The sequence below is a fragment of the Myxocyprinus asiaticus genome, chromosome 19 (assembly GCF_019703515.2).
Source record: "Myxocyprinus asiaticus isolate MX2 ecotype Aquarium Trade chromosome 19, UBuf_Myxa_2, whole genome shotgun sequence".
Lineage (NCBI taxonomy): Eukaryota > Metazoa > Chordata > Actinopteri > Cypriniformes > Catostomidae > Myxocyprinus > Myxocyprinus asiaticus.
The window spans coordinates 3,467,655-3,491,993 of record NC_059362.1 but is presented as its reverse complement, the minus strand read 5'-3'; the positions used below and the strand labels follow the sequence as shown (position 1 = coordinate 3,491,993).

General features: G+C 34.9%; 2 protein-coding genes across 4 annotated transcripts in view; both read right to left on the bottom strand.

The window, feature by feature from the left end:
* Positions 1-6,655, bottom strand: part of themis (thymocyte selection associated) — a 29,813-nt gene extending 23,158 nt beyond the window's left edge. Inside the window, 3 exon segments of the mRNA XM_051645733.1 lie at positions 2,194-2,331; positions 5,668-5,833; positions 6,650-6,655. Of these exon segments, the coding sequence (XP_051501693.1) occupies positions 2,194-2,331; positions 5,668-5,833; positions 6,650-6,655 (310 nt within the window).
* Positions 6,579-24,339, bottom strand: part of ptprk (protein tyrosine phosphatase receptor type K) — a 297,329-nt gene continuing 279,568 nt past the window's right edge. For all 3 annotated transcript variants that reach the window (XM_051644804.1, XM_051644805.1, XM_051644806.1), the window contains 8 exons: positions 19,393-19,528; positions 18,470-18,619; positions 16,926-17,099; positions 13,769-13,900; positions 12,231-12,356; positions 11,924-12,087; positions 10,843-10,978; positions 6,579-7,918 (listed from right to left, as the gene is read on the bottom strand). In XM_051644804.1, the coding sequence (XP_051500764.1) occupies positions 7,865-7,918; positions 10,843-10,978; positions 11,924-12,087; positions 12,231-12,356; positions 13,769-13,900; positions 16,926-17,099; positions 18,470-18,619; positions 19,393-19,528 (1,072 nt within the window). In that variant the 3' untranslated portion in view covers positions 6,579-7,864. The remainder of the gene's footprint in view (positions 7,919-10,842; positions 10,979-11,923; positions 12,088-12,230; positions 12,357-13,768; positions 13,901-16,925; positions 17,100-18,469; positions 18,620-19,392; positions 19,529-24,339) is intronic.

Here is a 24,339-nt window from a genome sequence, read left to right as displayed (position 1 = left end):
GGTTAAAATTCTGCCGCACCGAGTCACGTGACACAACAGCATGCCATCGATTTCTATTAAGTGCTGCTATGGATATAGTGCTAAAAAAAGTGCCTCTGGTTAGAAATCTCTACGTTTTTTTTTATTAAAACCTGTTTGGTTGTAAAGTGTGGTGTCTCTAGTTTCGTTTGATATGCCTCTTTAAAAAATCTGTTCATTTTTACGCATCAGTGTCCTGATAAACATGATGTGCACATATGTGGACACTGGCACCACATTTCCTCAAAAGTAGAAAAAAACATGTTAGTTATTTTAAATAACTTTCAACTCTAACACATCTGTGGGTCATTTCCCTTCATTTTAATATACATTTTGTTATATTGTATTTTATTTCTGTGCAATACAATTCATATTTTTAACATTAGTAAATGCATTCCTATATTTACTGTACATTTTCACATTGAGAATCAATGGGTTCATCCAAAAGCTGAAAAATGTGTCTTTCAGAGGCTTTATATGGAGTTAGGATGAAAATAAGGTGCATTTCAAACTGTTCTGAGACCAGTGCAGACAGACAGCACACTGGAGGTTAAGTCGTTCACTAAACAGGGAGCAAGGGAGCATCCTATATCTCTCTATGCAGTTAAGTGCATTCACTCCTAAAATCTGATCAAAAGTTCAGTTTCAGGCTGCAGATGATGTTTGGATCACTCAACATGTTTATCAGACATGATACAATGATAATCAGTACATAGATTCAGAATTTATAATGTATCATTTTATTTTAACATGGTTGGCAGTGATTGGATGATGCTGGACATTACTTTGAATCAGAATTAATTATTCAGCTTTACAGAAAATCAGCTGCAATGTCTGCAATGTCTCAAAAACATGAATAAGCAACACTCCTGGAAAAAAATCTGACTTTCTATAGCTTGGTGTTATTTAAAATTTCACAACTTAGTCTTGCTGTCCACATATGTGGACATACATTTTTACAAAAACTATTTGCTCTAGAATGTTTTTTTTTTTTTTTTCTTGTTTATTAGATGCTACTAGTTACAAATCAAAAAGGGAAATGGAAAATGCACGCAGCAGTCACGCGGGGGTCTCGGGAGGTTAAAGAAAAGGAGAGAGTTAAAAGAGTAAATTAATTTTTGTAGTAATCAACATTATGCCACAAATGCTTTCAGTTGTGCTTAACTTGTATTGAACCTGGAATATTCCTTTAAAGGTGTACTCAGTGATAAAAAAAGAAAGAAAGAAACTTTTGATCAGAAAGAAATTAACAGTATTGTTGAAAATATGTCTCCAATTATGTACACTCATGTGACTCTTAGATTCTAGATGTTTTAGCCTTAGAGTCCTACATATAGTGGTGGGTGCACATTCATGAGCGCCACCGTGTTGAGACTATATGTCCAGATGAAAATTGCTAATTTTATCTCGAAAATCCCGTTTTCACTCACAAAATGTATCAATCATGGCCGACTGCAAATAGCACATTTCTAAAATGGCATCAGTTATGGAGAATTTCTGTTTTTGCTTGGTGCTGCATCTACGCTGCTTGGTGACAGTGCAGCATAAACATGAGTGCACCTTTACCTAAAAAAAATAAAAAAATTAATGCTAATATGCTATAAAAAGCAAGACATTTTCTGTACAATTACATGCAAAATGTTTAAATGTAAAAAAAAAAAAAAAAACATAACATGAGTGTATAGTATTGAAATGCGAAATATAATTGAAAAATAACTGAAATGCAAAAACAATGACACTTTTCAGCCTGAAACTCATGCCTTTGGTTGAGTAAATGTTGCTGTGTCAGGCTGGTCAGAATGCTTAAACAAACAACAATGCTTTAAAAGCACCACTGAGCCACAGTGTTACACTTTGTTGGGGAATCATCCTACAAATGTACATTTACGTAGTTCTCTTTGCAATATGAAAAAGTTAAGTCAATGAACATAACATTAATTCACCTTTTAGCTTTTTTGTTACCCCTTCACCTAATGAATAAGCCTAAAAGTAGGTGATGTGCACTGACACAAAAAGTTTCTTACAACTTTTAGTTTGTCTCCAAAATAAAATAAATAAGAAATAAAACTGGATGGTTTGGGATGCAACTTCTGTATTGAAATGTGTGTCAGTTAACTGTTTATTTAAATGTCCTTCAGGGGAATTCAGTTCTCTGTATCTGTAGATAGGAGGTACCTGGATATTCTAATGGTATTTCGATCTCAGTTTTGTTGGAGCTGTGTGCCGTGAATCTAGTAATGGTGGTTTCAAAGATTTTCAGCAGATCTCCTGTTGAAAGAGAGCACTCTCTTCCAAACATCGCATACACACAGCCTGAAAAAAGAACCAGCAGATCATTACAGTGTCATCACATCCAACACACGATTCAAAACACATTTCAGTGTTTTCAGTAGGGTACAGTGCATCCGGAAAGTATTCACAGCGCTTCACTTTTTCCACATTTTATGTTACGTTACAGCCTTATTCCAAAATGGATTAAATTCATTATTTTCCTCAAATTCTACAAACAATACCCCATAATGACAACGTGAATAAGTTTGTTTGAAATCTTTGCAAATTTATTAAAAATAAAAAACGAAAAAATCACATGTACATAAGTATTCACAACCTTTGCCATGACACTCAAAATTGAGCTCAGGTGCATCCTGTTTCCACTGATCATCCTTGAGATGTTTCTACAACTTGACTGGAGTCCACCTGTGGTAAATTCAGTTGATTGGACATGATTTGGAAAGGCACACACCTGTCTATATAAGGTCCCACAGTTAACAGTGCATGTCAGAGCACAAACCAAGTCATGAAGTCCAAGGAATTGTCTGTAGACCTCCGAGACAGGATTGTATCGAGGCACAGATCTGGGAAAGGGTACAGAAAAATGTCTGCAGCATTGAAGGTCTCAATGAGCACAGTGGCCTCCATCATCCGTAAATGGAAGAAGTTTGGAACCACCAGGACTCTTCCTAGAGCTGGCCGCCTGGCCAAACTGAGCGATCGGGGGAGAAGGGCCTTAGTCAGGGAGGTGACCAAGGACCCAATGGTCACTTTGACAGAGCTCCAGCATTTCTCTGTGGAGAGAGGTGAACCTTACAGAAGAACAACCATCTCTGCAGCACTCCACCAATCAGGCCTGTATGGTAGAGTGGCCAGACGGAAGACACTCCTCAGTAAAAGGCACATGACAGCCCGCCTGGAGTTTGCCAAAAGGCACCTGAAGGACTCTCAGACCATGAGAAACAAAGATTGAACTCTTTGGCCTGAATGGCAAGCGTCATGTCTGGAGGAAACCAGGCACCGCTCATCACCTGGCCAATACCATCCCTACAGTGAAGCATGGTGGTGGCAGCATCATGCTGTGGGGATGTTTTTCAGCGGCAGGAACTGGGAGACTAGTCAGGATCGAGATAAGATGAATGCAGCAATTTACAGAGACATTCTTGATGAAAACCTGCTCTGGACCTCAGACTGGGGTGAAGGTTCATCTTCCAACAGGACAACGACCCTAAGCATACAGCCAAGATAACAAAGTTGAAAAGTTGAAAAGTTGAAAATTGAACATCTCTTGAGAGATCTGAAAATGGCTGTGCACCGATGCTCCCCATCCAACCTGATGGAGCTTGAGAGGTCCTGCAAAGAAGAATGGGAGAAACTGCCCAAAAATAGGTGTGCCAAGCTTGTAGCATCATACTCAAAAAGACTTGAGGCTGTAATTGGTGCCAAAGGTGCCTCAACAAAGTATTGAGCAAAGGCTGTGAATACTTATGTACATGTGATTTTTTTTTCGTTTTTTTTATTTTTATTTTTAATAAATTTGCAAAGATTTCAAACAAACTTCTTTCATGTTGTCATTATGGGGTATTGTTTGTAGAATTTTAAGGAAAATAATGAATTTAATAAATTTCGGAATAAGGCTGTAATTTAATAAAATGTGGAAAAGCACTGTGAATACTTTCCGGATGCACTGTACAACAGGGCTAAAAGCACACCTTAAGGAAAATGTGCTTTTTTCTGGAAAAATACATGTATTTTTATTGAACATTGATGGAGCAGCACAATTTGAATGAAAATAAATAATAATGATTAAAACCCCACACTTGGGGTAAAAGCATAGTGACATCATGTAAATATAGGGACAATAGTTATAGAGCAAAATTTGTCATCTTACTACTACTTTTGAGACATTAAGATGCTTTTCTGAGTAACAAATTAAGATAATGCTTAAAAAAAATAACCACTTCAGAAAAGGGTTAACCACATTTGGCATTTCATAACATTTCAAGTATTCTATAACCAAATTAATCTCCAGTGTGATTGGATCAATCAATGTGAGCCCCCTTTAAACATTCATCGTAAAAAAATCTATTTGCCCCACTTAATAAAAACGATGCGTTTAACGATGGGCCTCTAGCACCTGCAACAGGGGGGCTTTTTACCCCAAATACTATCCTTTCATTTGTTAGCGAGTTATTAAAACAATTTTGATTTAATCACCTTGAACAAAACTGAAAATGATGAAGTATTTTGTCTCAAAATATTCAAGGAGTTTCATTAGCTACATAAATTTGCAACATTTTAAAGATGATTAAATATTAGATCAAATTACCTCAAAATCAAACTTTAGACATTGCACACAATAATCTTATGGATCAGGAATATTTTGCAGTTTATAGTGACAATCAGGTGTTTAGGCAAGTATTGTGGTAGTTTGTGTTGCCGTTTAGTGTTTTAGGAGAAAGGGGGGCCTTTAGCACCATTGTACCCTACTTATCACTTCCAATCCACTTTGGATTTAGGTGACATTAATTCAAATAACAATAACAATTAAAATAATTTAAGTGACAATAAACATCATTCTGTAGAGCTCAGAACTGAACGCACTCAAGAACGAATACTGCAGTTGCGATCAGTTCAAAATCTGATGAAATTACAAATCCATCATTAATGACTAAAAAAGATCAAAGATGGATTTTCAACATTGATTGGAAAAATAAAACGTAACTTTGCTTCAAGTGATCATTTCAGCACTTAAAAATCGATATTTACCAATAGTTTAAAAATCATAGATATCATTATTTTTATGAAATTTGACTGTGAGACATCGTATTTGGTTTGACTTTAGTATGGTAGATAATGCTTTTTAAATGTATTTAAGGTCAGGTACCAAACAGTTAAAGTTCAAGAGGGAATATGTTGTAAATTTTCTTTTTAAGCATGGCCAAAGCTTTGTTGGATTATGTGAAAACAAATGAGCCAATGTTAAAAAGCTAAGAACATAAACAGTGCTTCTAGAATTACACTGCAATGTTTGTCTTTTATAAAAACAATAAAATAAAATCTAATATCAATTATACATTTCAACATGAATTTCACCTCAAAATGCACACACAATATTCTGATAACATGTATGTATCATATAAGTGAATGTGCATGTAAGTGGAAGTATGCCCTTTAGTTTTTCCCCCATCAAAAACCGCATACAAAATGAATGCCTCTGTATAAATACCATTGTGAGTATTCTTCCCTTGCCATAGCATGAAGGTTTTAGAACATTTAGAAATGTCCAGTTATTACTGGTAATATTTATCACACAAATACATCTGAATAGTGAAGAGCACTGCATTATGAACAGTCCCCTAAAGAGTAGACACTTACCTTGATAGTAGACTCCTGACTGGATCTGTAGCACTCTGGGTAGAGCTTTAGGATCCACAGAGAGTGTGAATTCATGCAGTGTCATAGCAATCTTCTGCTCTGTCGTAACAAGGACTCTTTTAAAGCTGTGGACAGACTGAGAGCTGAGGCTGAAGACCTTGTGAGTCTAGTTAGAGAGTTAACAAGGAGCTAGATGTAAGAGGAACTCCCTGGATTCCCTTTGCCCACTCCAGATGTCCATTTAGCTCAGCAGTGTAGACTAAGAACGAGCCTGTGAGGCGTTCTGCACAGCAGAGAAGTACAGGAAGCCAAACACAGCTCAAAGACCACAACTCAACACATTGTTAGGTGAAGTTGCACCGGCTTTTCTGAAAAACTACAATGACATATACAAATCACACATCCAATGCCAGACTGAACTTTATGATATCTGAGGTCCAAAACTAAGCCAAAACAGATAGGGATCAAATAATTGCACAACAATTACATTTTTGGACACAACTAAATTTATGTTTGGTTTTTAAAAAACTTTTGATCCAAAGGATTATACTTAGATGCTTGACATTTTAAGCATAAATTGTGCCTACATTTTTCTTTACAAAAGTAACATCTTAAGTGTCATTCAAGTGCCCAGGATACATGGGAACTCCTTCAATACTTTATAAAAAGCATCTCAGGATGCACCGCATGAAGATGTTTGAGAGAATGAGCTGGAATCTACATTGAGTTATAAATATAAAATGTGATTTGTTTCTTGTGTTTGGTTGCTGCATAACTCCCATTTCCATTAGTGTTATTTCATAATTTTGATGAATTATAAAATGCAGAAAATAGTAGTTAAAGGAAGTTAATGGTGATTTTTTTTAATCAATATGTAGTACAACATCGTAGCTAATCTCAAATTAGTTCAAAACTGGAGGAAACACATTCTTTATCATCTTTTTTTTATTCAAAGTATTTTTACTATTTGACATTGTATTACAGCCATAAAGCCAACAACTATAGACGAAAAATACATAACTTATTTTACATGTTGAATTTTGTTTTCTTTTCTAAAAATGTCCATTCAGCTCCAGCATCAATACTGGCTGCAAGATTCTTCTTAAATTGGCTTTGATCCTAAATACACTAGAATCTAATACTGTATATATTTTTAATGCATACACTTCATTGAATGTGTTTTTTTTGTTGTTGTTGTTGTTGTTGTTGTTGTTATTTTTTTTTAGCACAATACAAATGTGAAAACATCAGAAAAATTAGAACTCTTCTTTTACTCCAGACTCTCTCTGGGAGATCTCTTCAGTAAAGAATCATTCACAATCAGTTACGTAAAACAAACCACATTAACACGTAAAAGATTACAAATAATAATAATAAAAAAGAAGATACAATTTGCATACAAAAAAACAAAAAAAAAAAATAATAAAAAAAAAAAAAAAAATAATAATAATACTACTTAAATCTGTCTCATACATTAAATTCTACAAAGAGTGTTTACAGGGTAAATTTAGGTTAAACAGGGAATGATAATGATTGTTTTGAGCTTTCTGAAATGCAAGTAAACAATAAATACAAACAATGTGCTTCAACCCTATAGACATATTTACACAAGTCTTTGGCTTATGGGCATCATCTGCTACAAAAAAAAAAAAAAAAAGAAACAAAAAAAAAAAGAGAAATAATAAACATATTAAGCCAGCCATTAATGCTTAATGCAAACATCCCGAGCCAAAGTTACATGCCAGCACATGATCTATGGATAAAGTTGTGTTTTTTTCTTCTTTCAAAACAATGTCCATCTACACAAGTACTGATATCTATGTTTATTAACAGGAACAGTGATAGACAAAAAAAAAAATAATATATATATATATATATATATATATATATATATATATATATATATATATATATATATATATATATAAAGAGCGTTTTCAGCATGCAACAGCTCGGCCTTAGTGTTTACAATAGTTGCACATTCAGACTAGAAAAATAAAACAATGTGTAAAAAAAAAAAAAATTCTCGACCAATTGGCCGGCACTTGAACCCTGTAAAACTCGACACAGCGGAATTACAAATGGAAACATTTACACAGCACTCAAACCAGTTTCCATGTAAAATAATGCTTCAACACAGTCAGCTGAGTGTGTGTTGCTCAGACACAGAGATAATACATATGAGACAATATCTGCATTATGACGTCTCGATATACTCGAGGGCCAGATCGTAACAAAAACGGTACTGCTCCTGCAAAGCAAAATGGAAATAATGAGCCTTACTATCAAACAACATAATGTAAATCCAGATTGTGGCACTGATGAATGCAAACCAGAGCGCTTCTGTTCAAACCATAACCTTTACAGAAGCACTGTGGCTGTCTTTAAAGAGTTGACTTTTAGTCTTTTAGTGCAGGTGTAAACTGGGCAATGGAAGTGGTGAGCTGTTCAAAGCCACAATAGTTTATCAAGAAATATAAACCCCTCATGAAGCATTTCTCTCTCTCAGCCAAAATAACTCTCTCTCTTTTCTCTTTTTTTACTTCCTCCAATTGACCTTATTTCCTTTCATACTACTTGTTTCTGGTCTTATTGTGCATCATTCATCAGTGCACATTCATTCAACAGTAATATTGCCTTTGTAAGGGTTTATAAAGAGGTTTGTTAATGACTAATAATTCATTTACATGGGCATTATAAATCATTAATATGTGGTTATAACAACATTAATAAAAACGGAACCTTTAATGTGATATAGTGAACCAAATAGTGAACCATTTTAATTTGCATTTTATAAATGCTTTATAACACCTATTCAATATTAATAACCTATGAAAATGTACCTTGATGTAAAATGGACACATATAAAGAATTTATTAAGGAGTAAAGTATGGTTTAATGGTCATCAGGCTTTATTATACAATACATTCGGTGAATGAGCATTAAGTGTTTTTGCAGAGGACTTTAGGTAACTAGGACTAGATAAGTTGGGAAAGTGACAACACAAATTATTCAAGACATTACAGTAATTACTATAAACATGAAGCAGACTGTAGCAAAATGACATAATCCCTCCTTTATAATATATATATGCTTGAAACAACCTATCTGCCAACAACCTTGAAAAACTGTGTGCAAGTGTAGCTGCAGCAGGAGAACTGGTGCTGTTTTAAATACATCGGGTGGTCACGACAATTATTGATTTAGTTTTTTTATGTTTACTGCACTTAGTATGAAGATAATTGATATATATATATATATATATATTACACACACACACTGGCAGCCAAAAGTTTGGAATAATGTACAGATGTTGCTCTTATGGAATGAAATTGTTACTTTTATTCACCAAAGTGGCATTCAACTGATAAGAATGTATAGTCAGGATATTAATAATGTGAAAAATTACTATTACAATTTGAAGTAATGTTTCAATTCTCACGCACCTTACAGTCTAGCTGATCCCACAAAAGCTCAATGGGGTTAAGATCCATAACACTCTTTTCCAATTATCTGTTGTCCAATGTCTGTGTTTCTTTGCCCACTATAACCTTTTCTTTTTGTTTTTCTGTTTCAAAAGTGGCTTTTTCTTTGCAATTCTTCCCATAAGGCCTGCACCCCTGAGTCTTCTCTTTACTGTTGTACATGAAACTGGTGTTGAGCGGGTAGAATTCAATGAAGCTGTCAGCTGAGGACATGTGAGGTGTCTATTTCTCAAACTAGAGACTCTGATGTACTTATCCTCTTGTGTAGTTGTACATCTGGACCTTTCACATCTCTTTCTGTCCTTGTTAGAGCCAGTTGTCCTTTGTCTTTGAAGAATGTAGTGTACACCTTCGTATGAAATCTTCAGTTTTTTGGCAATTTCAAGCATTGTATAGCCTTCATTCCTCAAAACAATGATTGACTGATGTGTTTCTAGAGAAAGCTGTTTCTTTTTTTTTTTTTTGACATTTCTGACCTAATATTGACCTTAAGACATGCCAGTCTATGGCATACTGTGGCAACTCAAAAACAAACACAAAGACAATGTTGAGCTTCATTTAACGAACCAAATAGCTTTCAGCTGTGTTTGATATAATGGCAAGTGATTTTCTAGTACCAAATTAGTAATTTAGCATGATTAATCAAGGATAAGGTGTTGGAATGATGGAATGATTTGATCAAAAATGACTTATTCCAAATAGTGATGGTGCTGTTTTTTACATCAGTAATGTCCTGACTATACTTTGTGATCAATGGAATGCCACTTTGGTGAATTAAAGTACCAATTTCCTTCCGAAACAGCAAAATCTGTACATTATATATATATATATATATATATATATATATATATATATATATATATATACACACACTACCGGTCAAAAGTTTTGAAACACTTGACTGAAATGTTTCTCATTATCTTAAAAATCTTTTGATCTGAAGGCATATGCTGAAATGTTTGAAATTAGTTTTGTAGACAAAAATATAATTGTATATTTTGAAAAATATAATTGTATATATATATATATATATATATATATATATATATATATTCCCTAATTATACATATAGGGAATTTTATTTTTTTGATTATTATAAGTATGAATATGTGTATTTATGAAGCATTTATAGCATATGTAAAACTGCTTTTTGGAAAGTATATGAAACTGACCATGTTATTCATGTGGTTACAACTGCATATAAATTATTTATAATACATTTGTAAATTACTTATTATTTACAAATGCCATTAATGAGAACCCCTTTATAAACCCTTAATAAAGGGAACACTAACATAAATTTGCAACGTAGGTTGCGAATGATATTTCATACTGAATTTAAATAGAAATATACTTATTAAAAACTTATTAAAAGTTACAAATATCCAGTCTTGTTTTATTTTAATGTGCTTGACATTATAATTCTGTAGGTCTGTTAAACTGTTATAGGAATTTGCTATAAAAGTGAACAGGCAATATATGCCTTCAAACATAATGTATGTACTTTTGATTTGGAGTGATTTTATTTGACTAAATTGCAAGGTCAATAGACAATGGTGACATAATTTCTTTGATAGTCCAAATGAGCCTTTGCATTAATAATGAAATATCAAAATGTGAGCACATTTTTTTTTAGCCAACATAACAATCTGTTCAGGAGATGTTAATGTGTAAGAGGTGCTGTTCATACCGGGCTGTCCACCATATTGGGCTTGCTGTTCCTCAGACTCTTCACAGCATGAAAGACGTCCACCACATTCTGACGCTTTATCATTTCACACACGATACTGATGGAACAGAACATGCCACTGCGACCTCCTCCATTCCTACAGAGATGAAGGAAGACAAATGAGAAATGTGTGTTTGTGTGTGTGTGTGTGTATGTGCAAGGCAGGCAGAATCTCTCCCCTCACACACTTCTGTAAGAGTTTATGTACTGTGTAAAGTTCCTTCTCATTTAGCACACATTTACATACTTTTTGTGTAGCCAAACTTTTAATCTTAGCCTCAGATGGAATGCCGGTTCACTGTACCTCTGATGCATATTGCACACAAAAATGGCAAAACCTGTCTGTAATCGCTAGTTCCAATCTGATTGGTTGCATTTCTGATAGTCAGAGTGCACAGATTTTCTTTATCAGTCTAAAAAACTGTGCACCTTGATTCCCAGAGGTTGCCTACCAGCCAGCCAATCAGATTGGAGTGGTCAATTTTCACTGCCTCTGGGCAATTTTGGGTGCAATCTGCATCAGACGGTACATTAACAGGTCTTTGGGCAGTTTGTGGGCACCTTAGACTGTTTGGATTTTCTTTTATTGTACCAGATCACTTAAGTCAAGTAATGTATATATGTATAGTGCTTTTCACAATACACATCATTTCAAAGCAGCTTTACAGAAAATTACTCTGTAATGTCTGCAATGTCTTAAATGTCTTAGAGGGCCTTCTTAAATGACTTAAGGGCCATTCACACCAAGCTCATTTTGTGTCCGTCTGCACACTTTTTGCATTGTTTTTCTATGTAAACATGTGCTAGACTTCTTTGACCGTTGTGCCACGTCTGGCTGTTTTCTCAGCATCTCGTTTAGAAGCACCACATTTCCGACGTTGTGTCAGGTAAAAAAAAGAACATGAACTTTTAAAAGCATCTCGAGACTACTGCGTTCTGCGTTATGTTTTTTAGCACAAGAACACGCTCACCTGAACGGCCCTTAGTCCTCTAATCACTAAGTTACCACCATCATTGTTGTTCATTATACATCTATACTCACAGGCAGTGTATTATTGTCCGTCCGTCCCCTTCCTCGCATTCCTCCTGCCATTTGTCAACCTGGAGGATCAGTTTGAGGAAGGAGCGCTTGGAGGCAGGGACTTCCCTATGTCCCACCCATCCCAGGTACTGGAACTGACGTACCATCAGGTAACCTTCCTGAGGCTTAGGACAAACACAACATGTAAATATACAAATGCACTAATGACCCAGAGAGATGTTCTGTATGTGCTGGATCTGTGTCTGGGTTGATGCTTTGCAAAAATAACCAATGGCAATGTGTTTCAGAAAAGTGTGGACAAACTCACCCTGGTCAGGTTGCATATCCTGAAAAGACGACTAATGACGTCACAGTCCATGGAACAGGATATGCAGTCTACCTGTACAGGGCCGTATCTGAGCATCCCCTCCTCTGGCCAGTACTGAGGACAACCCTGTACACAGAGTTTACACTATTCAGTAATATAACACACACACACACATACACAGACCATCATTTTCACCAACACTGTTGGAGCCGGTGCCCAAAACCGAAGAGGAGACAAGAACTATATTTTTAACAAAAAATGTATCAACTGACAAAAAATACCATGATGGTGACTGTGTGGACACTCAAATTGGTATATCGTTTTTGAGCCGGCTTATTTAAATTAACTGTCCGAACGAACTTATTGATTAAATGAATTGGACTTCCTAATGCTTCATAAGAGAGAGTGGATATTTTATGCAAATTCATTTCATTCTTACTAGGGCAGTCAATCAATTAAAATTTCTCATCAAATTAATTACATGACCTGACAATTAATCAAATTAATCGCAATTAATCGCATACATCAATATTTGTTGCAAAAGGCATCCATATAAAGATAATTCAATATAAATAATACTAATATTTTAAATAGTTATATACAGTATATGCATTATTGTGGCAGATGAGTAAAGCACTGATTTGACAATAGAAAAAGTGGCTTTAGAAGTCAATATATTTACTGTATATATATATATATATATATATCCATAATCATTGAATTTAAGCCTTAAGTTGACAGCAATCTATTTTTCAGTAGAGTTTGTCAATCTGTCCTTTACAAGACACCTTCTTATGTTCCATTTTAAATATTTTTAATTGTCGGTCTATAAACATTTGCATCAGATGAACACTTTTGGAGCATCTCACTGATTTTTAGTGTCATAAACACTGCATTTTGAGGATGCTGTGTCAAGTTAAAAGTAGTTGAACTAGATGAAAATGACGCCTTGAGATCCTGCATTCTGTTGTGTTTCGTCCAGCTGTCAAGAACGCGTCCTGTGTGATCGGCTATCATTCTGTGCTGTTTGTGAGGTTTGTTGAGGCGTGCTGACTGCCCCCTGCTGACGCGCCTCTTAAAAACACAAAGTTACATGTACTTCAAGCTTGAATTGCTCCGATAGTAGGAAAATACGTACTTTTATTATGAAATGTACGTACGGGTCAGGAGATATGATTAATTTCGTTAATTTTTTTAACTGTTTATATATATATATATATATATATATATATATATATATATATATATATATATATAATTATCACACTAAATTATCGTGTTAAATTGACAGCCCTAATTATTACCTCAGTTTGCTCAGCTGCAAGGCTGAATACACTTACAAAATGAAATTAAAAACAATAATGTACCGTTTCGTCATGCCACACCAAAAGAAGCACATTACTCAAAAACCTACTCTGTTTTGAAAACAATGGAACTGCTGGCACATCCTGAAAAATTGGTAGTTAAGTTAGTAGCATCACTACTTTTAGTTATTTTAGTTTAGTTACTTTAGTAATACTGGGTGAGTCTTATCTCACCTGTGCCAGATCGATCTCGTTCAGCATGACGATGGAGGTGCAGCCGTAGTCATACACCAGCCTCCAGAAGTCCTTCACTGTGTTGGGTAACGGGTGCTGCGTCACGATGAATGCGGCCGGCTGCCTGTAGCTCTGCAGGACAAAGAACATAATGCATTTCCTGGGAGCATTTTCATTTGTGACACACACAACCAAGATGAAGATGCAACCTTTCTCAGGATGATGTGAACATGTATGACGTTTGAATGTGTATGATCATGCAAGGACCAAAGAGACCAGTTGGGACATGACAGAATAATAGAAACGTGTGTGTATGTGCAAGTGTGTGAGAGTGTCTTTTTAAATGTGCAAATGTAATAAATGTATATATTTCTATGTGATACAATGCATTCATTTTTCATTGCATGCTGTAGCAAACCCAATATAGAGAGGTTGAATGGAAAGTGCTGACATACCACTAAAGCCACGAAACAAATCCAGTCTAACAGAGGCAGAACTGAATCAATAATTACCTGATATTCTTCTGACGGCTTGGTTAAAAAAAGTCCAAGAGTTTGTGAAGCGTACGGGGAAGCGATTTAAAACTAACCTCTAAAACTGTTTGAGTTTGTTATTCTAGCTGATTACAGCTGTTATATCACCATCTCCCTGTGTCAAAGGTCATCGGCTGTGATCTATATGGTTTGTGGAAGTTACATAAAGACACTACTGGATGAACAATTTCTCATATATGTAGAATGTGCACTCTGAACGACAGTGCTCTATATGATTAAAACAAGTGCTAACACAAGCTAATTCACTTTATTATACACAAACAGCCACAAAAAATAGACAACTAGGAGACGGATGGATTGACACTCATCAGATGAAACTAGTTACTAAACAAATTGCATTGCATTTTCAATTTAGTTTTTAAAACAATTGTGCTACTGAAAATTCTGTCATCATTTACTCACCCTCATGTTGTTTCAAACCTTTATGAATTTTTGTCTTCCGTGAACACAAAAAGAGAAATTCTAAAGAATGTAAACACTGATCTTTCCATTAATTTAACCCTTTAATGTGTTCTTAAAGACTTCTTGTTTCTGTGAAATACACAAAATAAAAAATCTAGTTTTTTTTTTTTTTTTTTTTTTTTTTAATGATATAGATTATTATAAATTCTGAGACTCTCAGCCTAAGAAACTGCTGAAAAAAAAAATACTTTTTTCTGATTTGATAATATACACTACCGGTCAAAAATTTTGAAACACTTATTTTTTCACATTTTAGAGTAATAGTAAAGTCATCAAAACTATGGAATAACATAAATGGAACTATGGGAATTATGTGACTAAACTAAATCCAAAATAAATCAAAACTGTGTTATATTTGAGCATCTTCAAAGTAGTCACCCTTTGTCTAGAATTTTCAGACATGTACTCTTGACATTTTCTCAACCAACTTCTTGAGGTATCCCCCTGGGATGCTTTTTAAACAGTATTGAAGGAGTTCCCATCTATGTTGGGCACTTATTGGCTGCTTTTCTTTATTATTTGGTCCAAGTCATCAATTTCAATTTTTTTTATTTTTATTAAATTTTAGTTTTATAATGAAATTAATTAATATGGTGACACAATTATATTTTTGTCTACAAAACTAACTTCAAACATTTAAGCATACGCCTTCAGATCAAAAGATTTTTAAGATCATGAGAAACATTTCAGTCAAGTGTTTCAAAACTTTTGACCGGTAGTGTATATCTGGGTGTAAATAAGATGGCTCTGAAAACCTGTTTTTGTTTTGTTCCCAATCATGTCAACTGTATCTGAGTACATTTTTGTGTTGATTCAACAAAGCAATCAAAAGTTATAGCATTACAAAAATAATTCATCCTAGTGTCCAAAAGCCTCTCCAAACAAATAAAACATAAAAACTGTACATAAGAACTAATTATACATGTAAACACAACAATGACTAAAGGTTTGCATAGCATGGAGACATGATTTTAGTAAAGAGATTTCACAAAATGGGTTTCATTCTGTGCCATTTGAGTCATCATTAAGTCTTTGTTGTGTACTTGGCACCATCTCCTGGTGGCCATATGCAATTAGAGTGATTGATCATATGACTCTCGGCCCAAATATGGAGGACTATCACCACTGGTTGGAGCAATCTGAACCCAATCCGATTTGTTTAGCGTTCCATGACGCTACAGCATTTCCAATGACGTCATCTGATCCAGGAAAGCTAATGTGTTTGTATGGCTAACATATGACACATGGCTATTTGATGAGTTTGATGCTTTTACTGATTACAACAGAAAGTACAGTACAAAAATGTTAATAAATTATCAAAACGGGACACTTCTAATTTGTCTGCAAATTTCAAAGCACTTTTTTTCATGCATGCATTTAGGTTAATGTTCTCTGTAAATTTTCCCTTTCACCACAGCTCTCAAATGTAATTTGTGCTTGCTTTCAATGAAAAAAAAACAAACATTCAAATGTGTTGCATTGTGTTTGCTGCATCTTGAGGTGGCAAGTTAGAATGAGGTGCCTAGTTTGGTGTCAATCATATCAAACAACATTGTTTCTCATGACCGATGAATGCGCATTTGAATGTTTGACAGCCCCAGTTCCCATTCACTTTAGTTGTACGGAAAAGAGCAGCCTGGACATTCTGCCTAACGTCTCTTTTTGTGTTTAACATAAGAAGGTAAAGACATGACTGAGTAAATGACAAAAATTTCATTTCTTTTTTTTTTCTTTTCCTTTAATAAATTACTTACCTCGCCCTTCCCAATAATGTCACTAAAGATATTTTGGACTTTATTATTTTTGAACACCCAAATGAAAAAAAGTTCCATTTACGACCACATGCAGCCATCAGGAAGAATTATATGTTGTCTGGGCTACAGAATATTGAAAAATAATTTCAATTCCGTCTATATTCAAGACAAATTATTACAACAATGATTGGTATGTAACTACCACCAATCTATGTGGCTCACGGCTCATGATGGAGCAGCAAGAATGAGTTTAAAAAGTGGCACACGATTACATCTGTCCAACTCAAAGGACACGCCACCTGGATTTGTCTCTAGCTTTCTGTGTCTAACATACAGGAGGCAGAGGACTAGAGAGGGAGGCCTCTGATCTCATGAAGGAATACTTACGTCCATGAGTGCTGCATTGATGTAGTTACTGCTCTCTCCATCTATGGTGATGAGGAAAGGCAGGCAGCGGTCTGGAGGGAGGTTGTCCATGAAACGGTTCTTGTCATGATTTCGCGGAAGCAGAGCGATGCTGCAATCTTCAGGCTGGGGCTGAGGGGTCACAGAGTTCAGCGTCTGGACAGGGCAGGAAATAAAGGACACATTCATGATCAAAAGACAGCACAATGGCAGAGGTTTAGGGTTAACTTTGCTGAGAATGGGAGCAATTTTGTACACTGCAAATACACTGCAAAAAATCGATTTCTGAGTCAGCATTTTTGTCGTGTCTTCCAGTAAAAATAAGACAAAGATAAACCCCACAAAATTTTTGTTGGACAAGAAAAAATATTTGCCACTGGGATAAGAAAAATAAACTTAATTTAAAAAAACATTTGCTGGGAAATTAAACTCGATATTTTATGTGATTAATAGTTGACTGTTTAACACAAAATTGCAGTATCCCTTTTTTTTTCACTTCCACTTCCTTTGGCTAAAACTGCCGGAAATTTCCAGGAGGTACACGCTCCACTCGACTGCACATCCTAGCACAGAAACTGATTGTGTGGAGCAGTGCACACTTATTCATTATGTGCGACGCATGTCCCGGCCATAATAAACATGGAAGAGGATTACTGTATGGAGAAATGAGACTTCACCTGCAAGCAGTGAGCCAGGTGTGAGAGATTTACGGGAAAGCTGCCGTAAACGCTCTCTCACTATCATCTGTACCAGTGTCAAAAACAAGACTTAACGGCAACCAGAGAAAATAACAGTTTTAAGATTTTAAACTTTTTTATATATCTGTATGTATAGTGTGTAATAATGCATTGGAAATGTACACTTAAGTTTCTCTTGCCAATAAAGCTTGATATGAACCGAATCTGCCCATTTGATTCTTAAAAAAAGTCTACTGGAAAACGGCAGAAATTTTTGCCCAACTTTTAATTACAGCATGTCCACTGATATTATGGCATTTATACATATACTTGTAAAAATATTACATTTTTGACCTGTAAAAATGTGTCTAATTAACTCTATCTGCGCAAACTAAACATTTTATCATGTACATATTTAAATAATTAAAATAAATTATGACTAACCAATTTCTTGCAAGTTCTTTGAACCACCAATAAATTTATATATTTTTATGATTATATTTTAATGTTTATTTTAATGTACCATGATTAATCATGATTAATCACAGAAAACTGTGTGATTAGTTAGTTAAAAAAGTTTCAATGATTTACAGCCCTATAAGAAATTATAATAATAATAATTATTATTATTAAAATAAAAAATATTTAAATAAAAAAATAATATAAAAAAAATAATATATAGTAATTGAATTAAGATTTATTATCTAAAAGCAAGTCTTACTATCTTGCCAGTTTGCTTTTTAATTAAATGCATCTTGTTAAGTTTGTTTAGATATTTTTACTGAAGAACAAGACAAAAAGACTGATAGAGAGAATGATTTTTGCAGGATAAGAAGCAGCATTGTTTACCTGGAATTCATCTTTGAGGTGAGAGGAGTTGCTCTGAGAGTCGATGCGGATCATGTCGTAGTACGCGGCTTTGAACTCGCAAATGGGAATCGCCGTCTCCCCGCACAAACATGCCTCCAGAATGGCATCGTGGATGAAAATGTACTGTTCCTGAGAGTCAGAGAGAAACCAGGGTATGTCATTTTGTGTGTAATCTATACATATATGCGAGCTGAACACGCTTCATTGAACGTATGTTTCTCATGATCTTAAAGCCTTTTAATCTAATTGCTTAAATCCTTAAAATTAGTTTTGTAAGCAACTATTAATTGTTCCTTTGTATCTCAGGATGAAGCACCTCGTGACGATTCTGAAGAGAATGAACAGAGTTTGCAGACAAAGACTGGCTACTTTGAAGAAGATAAAATAGAAGATTTTTGGTCACTATACTAAATACACTACTATTCTAATATACAGTATAATATTAATTGCCATTTAAACCTGTGTGTGTCACCTTGTGTGTCTGTAACAAGGCCAAACATTCAAGGGTATGTAAACTTTTGATCAGGGCCATTTGAGTGATTTCTGTTACCATTATGATTTAAAAAGGAGCCAAACAACTATGTGATAATAAATGGCTTCATATGATCACTATCCTTAAATAAAAGACGGTTTATTTGCATGATCAGTCATATTTTCAAAATCAATGCCAAAATTTCACAATTTCTGCCAGGGTATGCAACTTTTGAGCACAACTGTATGTAAACTAATAATGATGAAGAAGAATGAGTTAGTGTGTCCAAACCTTTGACTTGTACTGTAATGTACTATCATTGTTGTTATCCTGAAGACTTTTATGACAACTTTACTCATTCAATGAATAGGGTGAAGTAACATGTTTAAAAAAACGTTAACACACCTGGCGGTTTCAGACAGCCACATACCTCGGTCTGCACCATGTTGATTCGTCTGGAGCGCAGAGCTTTGACACAGTTATAGATGTCCACCACACCCTCTCTCTCCGCCATGTCCAACATGATGTCAATCACGATATAACATCCTGTCCGGCCGGCTCCAGCACTGACAGGGACAGAGCAGGGGAGAAATCATTCTCTCATGATCATTTTAGCAAACTATGTGAGGTGTAACAACAGCAGAGAGATGTACTGTAAATGTGTGAGCCGCACACTTGAATAAACATTAAACTGCTTGAACATCTGAGCAATTCCTGAAGATTCATTTTTTTATGAGAAAATAAAGTATTACTACATAAAGAGCAGAACTTAATTTAAATGAGTAACTTCAAACATTTGTTGAGGTAAAAAACAAATCAATTGTTCAAGAAAGCCAAGAAAGGCCCCCAAATAAAAATAATTAAATATATAATTAATTATAAATAGTCATATTTAAATAAGGATAAATATAATAATTGAAAAAACAAAAAACAAAAACAAAAAAAACATTACATTATTGTAGCAGACGGGTAAAGCATTGATTAGACAATACGAAAAGTGTCTTCAGAAGGCAACATATTGTTTATTTCCATATTATTGAACATTAGCCTATCATTGGCCTACAGTTCACAGCAATCCATTTTGCAATTGAATTTGTCAATCAGTCCGAGGTAGAATTATTATACTGGCTTTTCTAAGTATGCATCCATGTAAACCTGCGTCAAAAGGATGCTTTTGGAGCATCTCACTTTGGATGCATCTCGCCATAAATACGTGTTTTTGAATTTATGAACTCATGCTATGTGAGATGTGCTTCGTCCAGCTGTGTTTGAACGCAAGAACTCGTTCTCATCTTAAGTAAAGGACGATTTATACTTCTGCGTCAAACATATGGCGTGGGCTATGCGTAGCTACGGCGGTTACGGCATAGTCTGACATGCACCACTTAAAAATTATAACCGCAGACCACAACAGCTGTGATTGGTCCACTATGTAACTAGAGACTGCCCCCCCTCCCAGGATGATAACAAGGAATTCTGAGGTAGCGTCAAATTTTATCCTAGATTATTTTAATATCTATGCTTTATATCAAATTGTATTTGGACTCGGGACCATTAAAGCAGTTGTCTCAATCCGGAGCATTTGCTGTTTTTATGTTCTGTTTGTGTTTCATGAAGTTACAAGCGAAATGCGACAAAAGATATCTGTTTACAGCTTATAAACTCTACCAGTTTTTTTCTACGGGCCTTTACTTGATATTAATTTGATATGTGAGTGAAATAATATGTTTTGTATTCTACTCACAAACTTTCTGATCTGCACAATGATTTGCGCTACTTATTTGTTCGACAGTATTGTGTACAGTAAATAATCATCTTTCACAACGGGACACTTCTTATTTGTCAGGAAAATAAAAAGCACCTGATAAGACTTGGTTATATTGCCTATATGCATTGTAAAGTCTTTAAAACAACACCCAATTTGTGTTATTCTGGCGAGTATTTTAATTAATTTGATGATTTCTTTTTCAGCATGGAACATCAAAAGAATGCCAAAAGATGTATGTTTTATTATATAAGAGACTCATGAACAAGCATGCAGTAATTTCATCATTTATTTTCTAATCCAGAAAATACAGTACATGGCTTGCATTGCTTTTGTTTATTTCTGAAACATATAGTTAGCATTTTGGCGGTGTACTCCCAAAACGATGCAGAAACCAATGCAGAACTGTAAATGCAAACCATCACGCTGGCCACTATACGGAGCCTATGCTGCAGGTTATATTTCAGCAGAAATATAATCAGCCTTAAGTGTGTTTAGTTATCTGTACAGCTGGAGTTGCACTTACTGCCCCCTGCTGACTGGGACTCACAAAAACATGAAGGTGCTACTTTAAGCTAGTAGGAAAAATCCTTATTACAGTCCAGGGGCATGATTTATTGGGTTAAATTTAATATTGTGTAATTTTTTTTTTATATAATTAATGTCTAAAATCAACAGCCCTTCAAAATAAACAATCTTATCAAGTTTTAAGGAGAACAGAGGAGAAAACACTTGACGTTAAAAGGCTGTCCAATTGAACTTTTGAATGGTATTTTGGTCAACTCATTTGTTACTTTGTAATATGACTAATACTAATACAATATTTGGCCCAGTGTTTCAACCTTCTGCTTTTGTTTATGTATTTACAAATTTGTCAATTTTCATAATATAATATGCAATTCATGTAAATGTTTCAATGTTTGACTTTAAAAATATGTTGTTGTTTTTTTCAATAAACAATCCTGGAAAAGTGATGGGTCACCATTTGATGTCCAATGTAAAATCCTGAAGCAAAACCAGTTGAGAACCACTGATTTAAAATGTTCATACTGTTGCTGTTTGACTGACTGTCAACACCATGCCATGAAAAAAACAGACTGCGAGGCAGTAGAGAGGAAAAGCTGCATCAAGGATTTCTTTGTGCATGCAGCAATGCAAATCAGACCACATCCTTTTCTTAGGGCATGAGCGACAGGCAGCGTGGTGATGTGAAATGTTAAAATGATTCTTAGCCTGTCTATCACGTCTGTCAGAAACAGTGCAAAGGGTCACAGGAGCTGCTGAGACTCCGGCCAGTACTGTCAGATGTGGACGCTGGCAGTAATACAACAACCGCAAGACCATTCATATGCACATGAGCTGCGGTAAAGACCCCAAGAACAGGAAGTGATGTCATTAACCAATGACACTGCATTCTCTTCTGCAACATAAGAACCCATTCTACATCCCCAACAGAGAGATGGATTTCCACAATTGTCAATTACATCAACACATTGTTTAATAACTGTTGAAAGTATAAAAGTGGATAGAAAATCTAAGCTTGATGTAATCTCTTTCATCCAACGCTGTACTTTTCATGAAAATATGAAGAATTCTGATATAGGGCTCTATTTTCGTGACTGCGCTAAGGGCTACACGCAATGACCATGCAATTTTCGTGCCAGCACAAAGCGCAAGTGGGAGTGTTTGAGCTATCTGTGGGTGTATGCATGCAAACTCTGGGTGTATCATATGTTAATGAAGTAGCGCAAAGCACAATTGTCTAATTTCCTGAGAAATAGGTCAATGCGCTAAGATGTTTGAGAAGCAAGTCTAATCGCGGCGCAAAGTCTAAACTCAGTTAATGCATTTGCAGTTTGGAGATTCCATGAGCAGATGGTAAAAAATGTCATGTCCAAACTCAAAGTACATAGCATCAAATTATATCCCTGACAATCAATGTTGCAGCCATTTTATGAAACAAATATTTATCAGATTTGTGTTAAACTTTCTAAAGGTCATTGTTTATTTTTTCAATTATTATTATTGTTATTATTATGTTTAGGCTATATTTACAATTGTATTTATAATCTAATTTATGTTGGTATTTTTCCACCTGTTGTCTTAGAGTGATTTTTAAGTCACTGCAAATGATGTTGAGGGTAAAATGTTTGAAATTTGTATGATTTTTTTAGACAATTTTTTTTTTTTTTTTTAATTATAATTTTGTTACGTTTCAAGTGTCATTTGTATTCAGAAATATTTTTGGTTTCAATAAATGAATTTAACTTTTCAAAATCGACCGGTAGAAGTGAAGTGTGTTCCGATACAAACACTGTTAACACTAGCCATGATTCGGAAGATGAAAATGAATAATAATACTTACATTCTCTTTAATTTACCATAGCCTAAAAATCCTGACGAGAACCACATTTTCCATGCATATAAAAGGAGCTGTCATAGAAATATGCCTGAACATAAGTCCATATTTCAATTCTTCTAATTCACTACATACAGTCCATTTACACTACCAACTCCTTATGAATGTTCTGTCTTTGTTTATATCGCTGGTGCTTGACAGGGAATGGACTATATAATAGGACGCAGATGGTGGAATAACCAGAGAAAAACCTCAGAATTAAATTGCACTTTACCCAGCCCATTTGTGCTTTTGTGCATACATTTTCACCAAACCAACTTGCGCATGTTAGTGCATGCTTGCACGAAAATACCAAAACTTCATGGCCATGCCCATTGATTTTGTACATATGACTTAAATCACAGTCCTACACTTAGTGTTAATGCTCTTTAAATAGGGCCCATAACCTCAGTTTCTTCAAACTATTGCAGACCAATTATTACTTTATTACTCATTAGCCACTTTTATGCATGAAACTTTGTCGGATCAACTTTTTCTATAAAGAAACAAGTCATTCACACAAGCTATTATATTAGGAAAGATGGAAACAGCACAAATTATTTGGAACTGAACACGCAATATTTTTTATGTTAATGTTCTACTAGATATATTTCAGACTCATGTGTTACATAGATTGGCAAGTTCAAGATGTGGAGTAATGCTTCAGCTCTGTCAGAACTTATTTATCTGCTTAAACTCTTTAAAAGCAGACAAACCATGTCAGCATGTAATCTTGCACATGCTCGAACCGTAAATATAGAGCGAAACAGTGCCTGCCCACTTCTTCAGGCATCTTGGTTCTGGAAGTATTTTTTCTGTTAATTTTTTCCATAGGGATTTCCTAAAATCCTTCATAAATGAGTTGTAAGCCATGAAGCAAACCAACAAGCACCGAGTTTAATCATAACATTACAAACATTGTTTTTAAGCAAAACAGTATTTACAAATCAGAAAAAAAGGTACAAGACTGTGTACTTTATGTCTTTAATGAGGGCATGAACTACAATCCCAAAAAGCATTGTGACTGACGTAAACAAATTAAAAACGATGGAAAAACATAAAACTATTGATTTGAAGTTGTTGATTATAAGTATAGTAACAATATTTTAATTTCATGGCAAAATATTCAGATATTTACAAATATAGATTGCATCATTCATCCTCGGCATGTGTTTGGGTGGTTGCTGCAGTGCTTGTTTGGTGCGGTGTGTAGG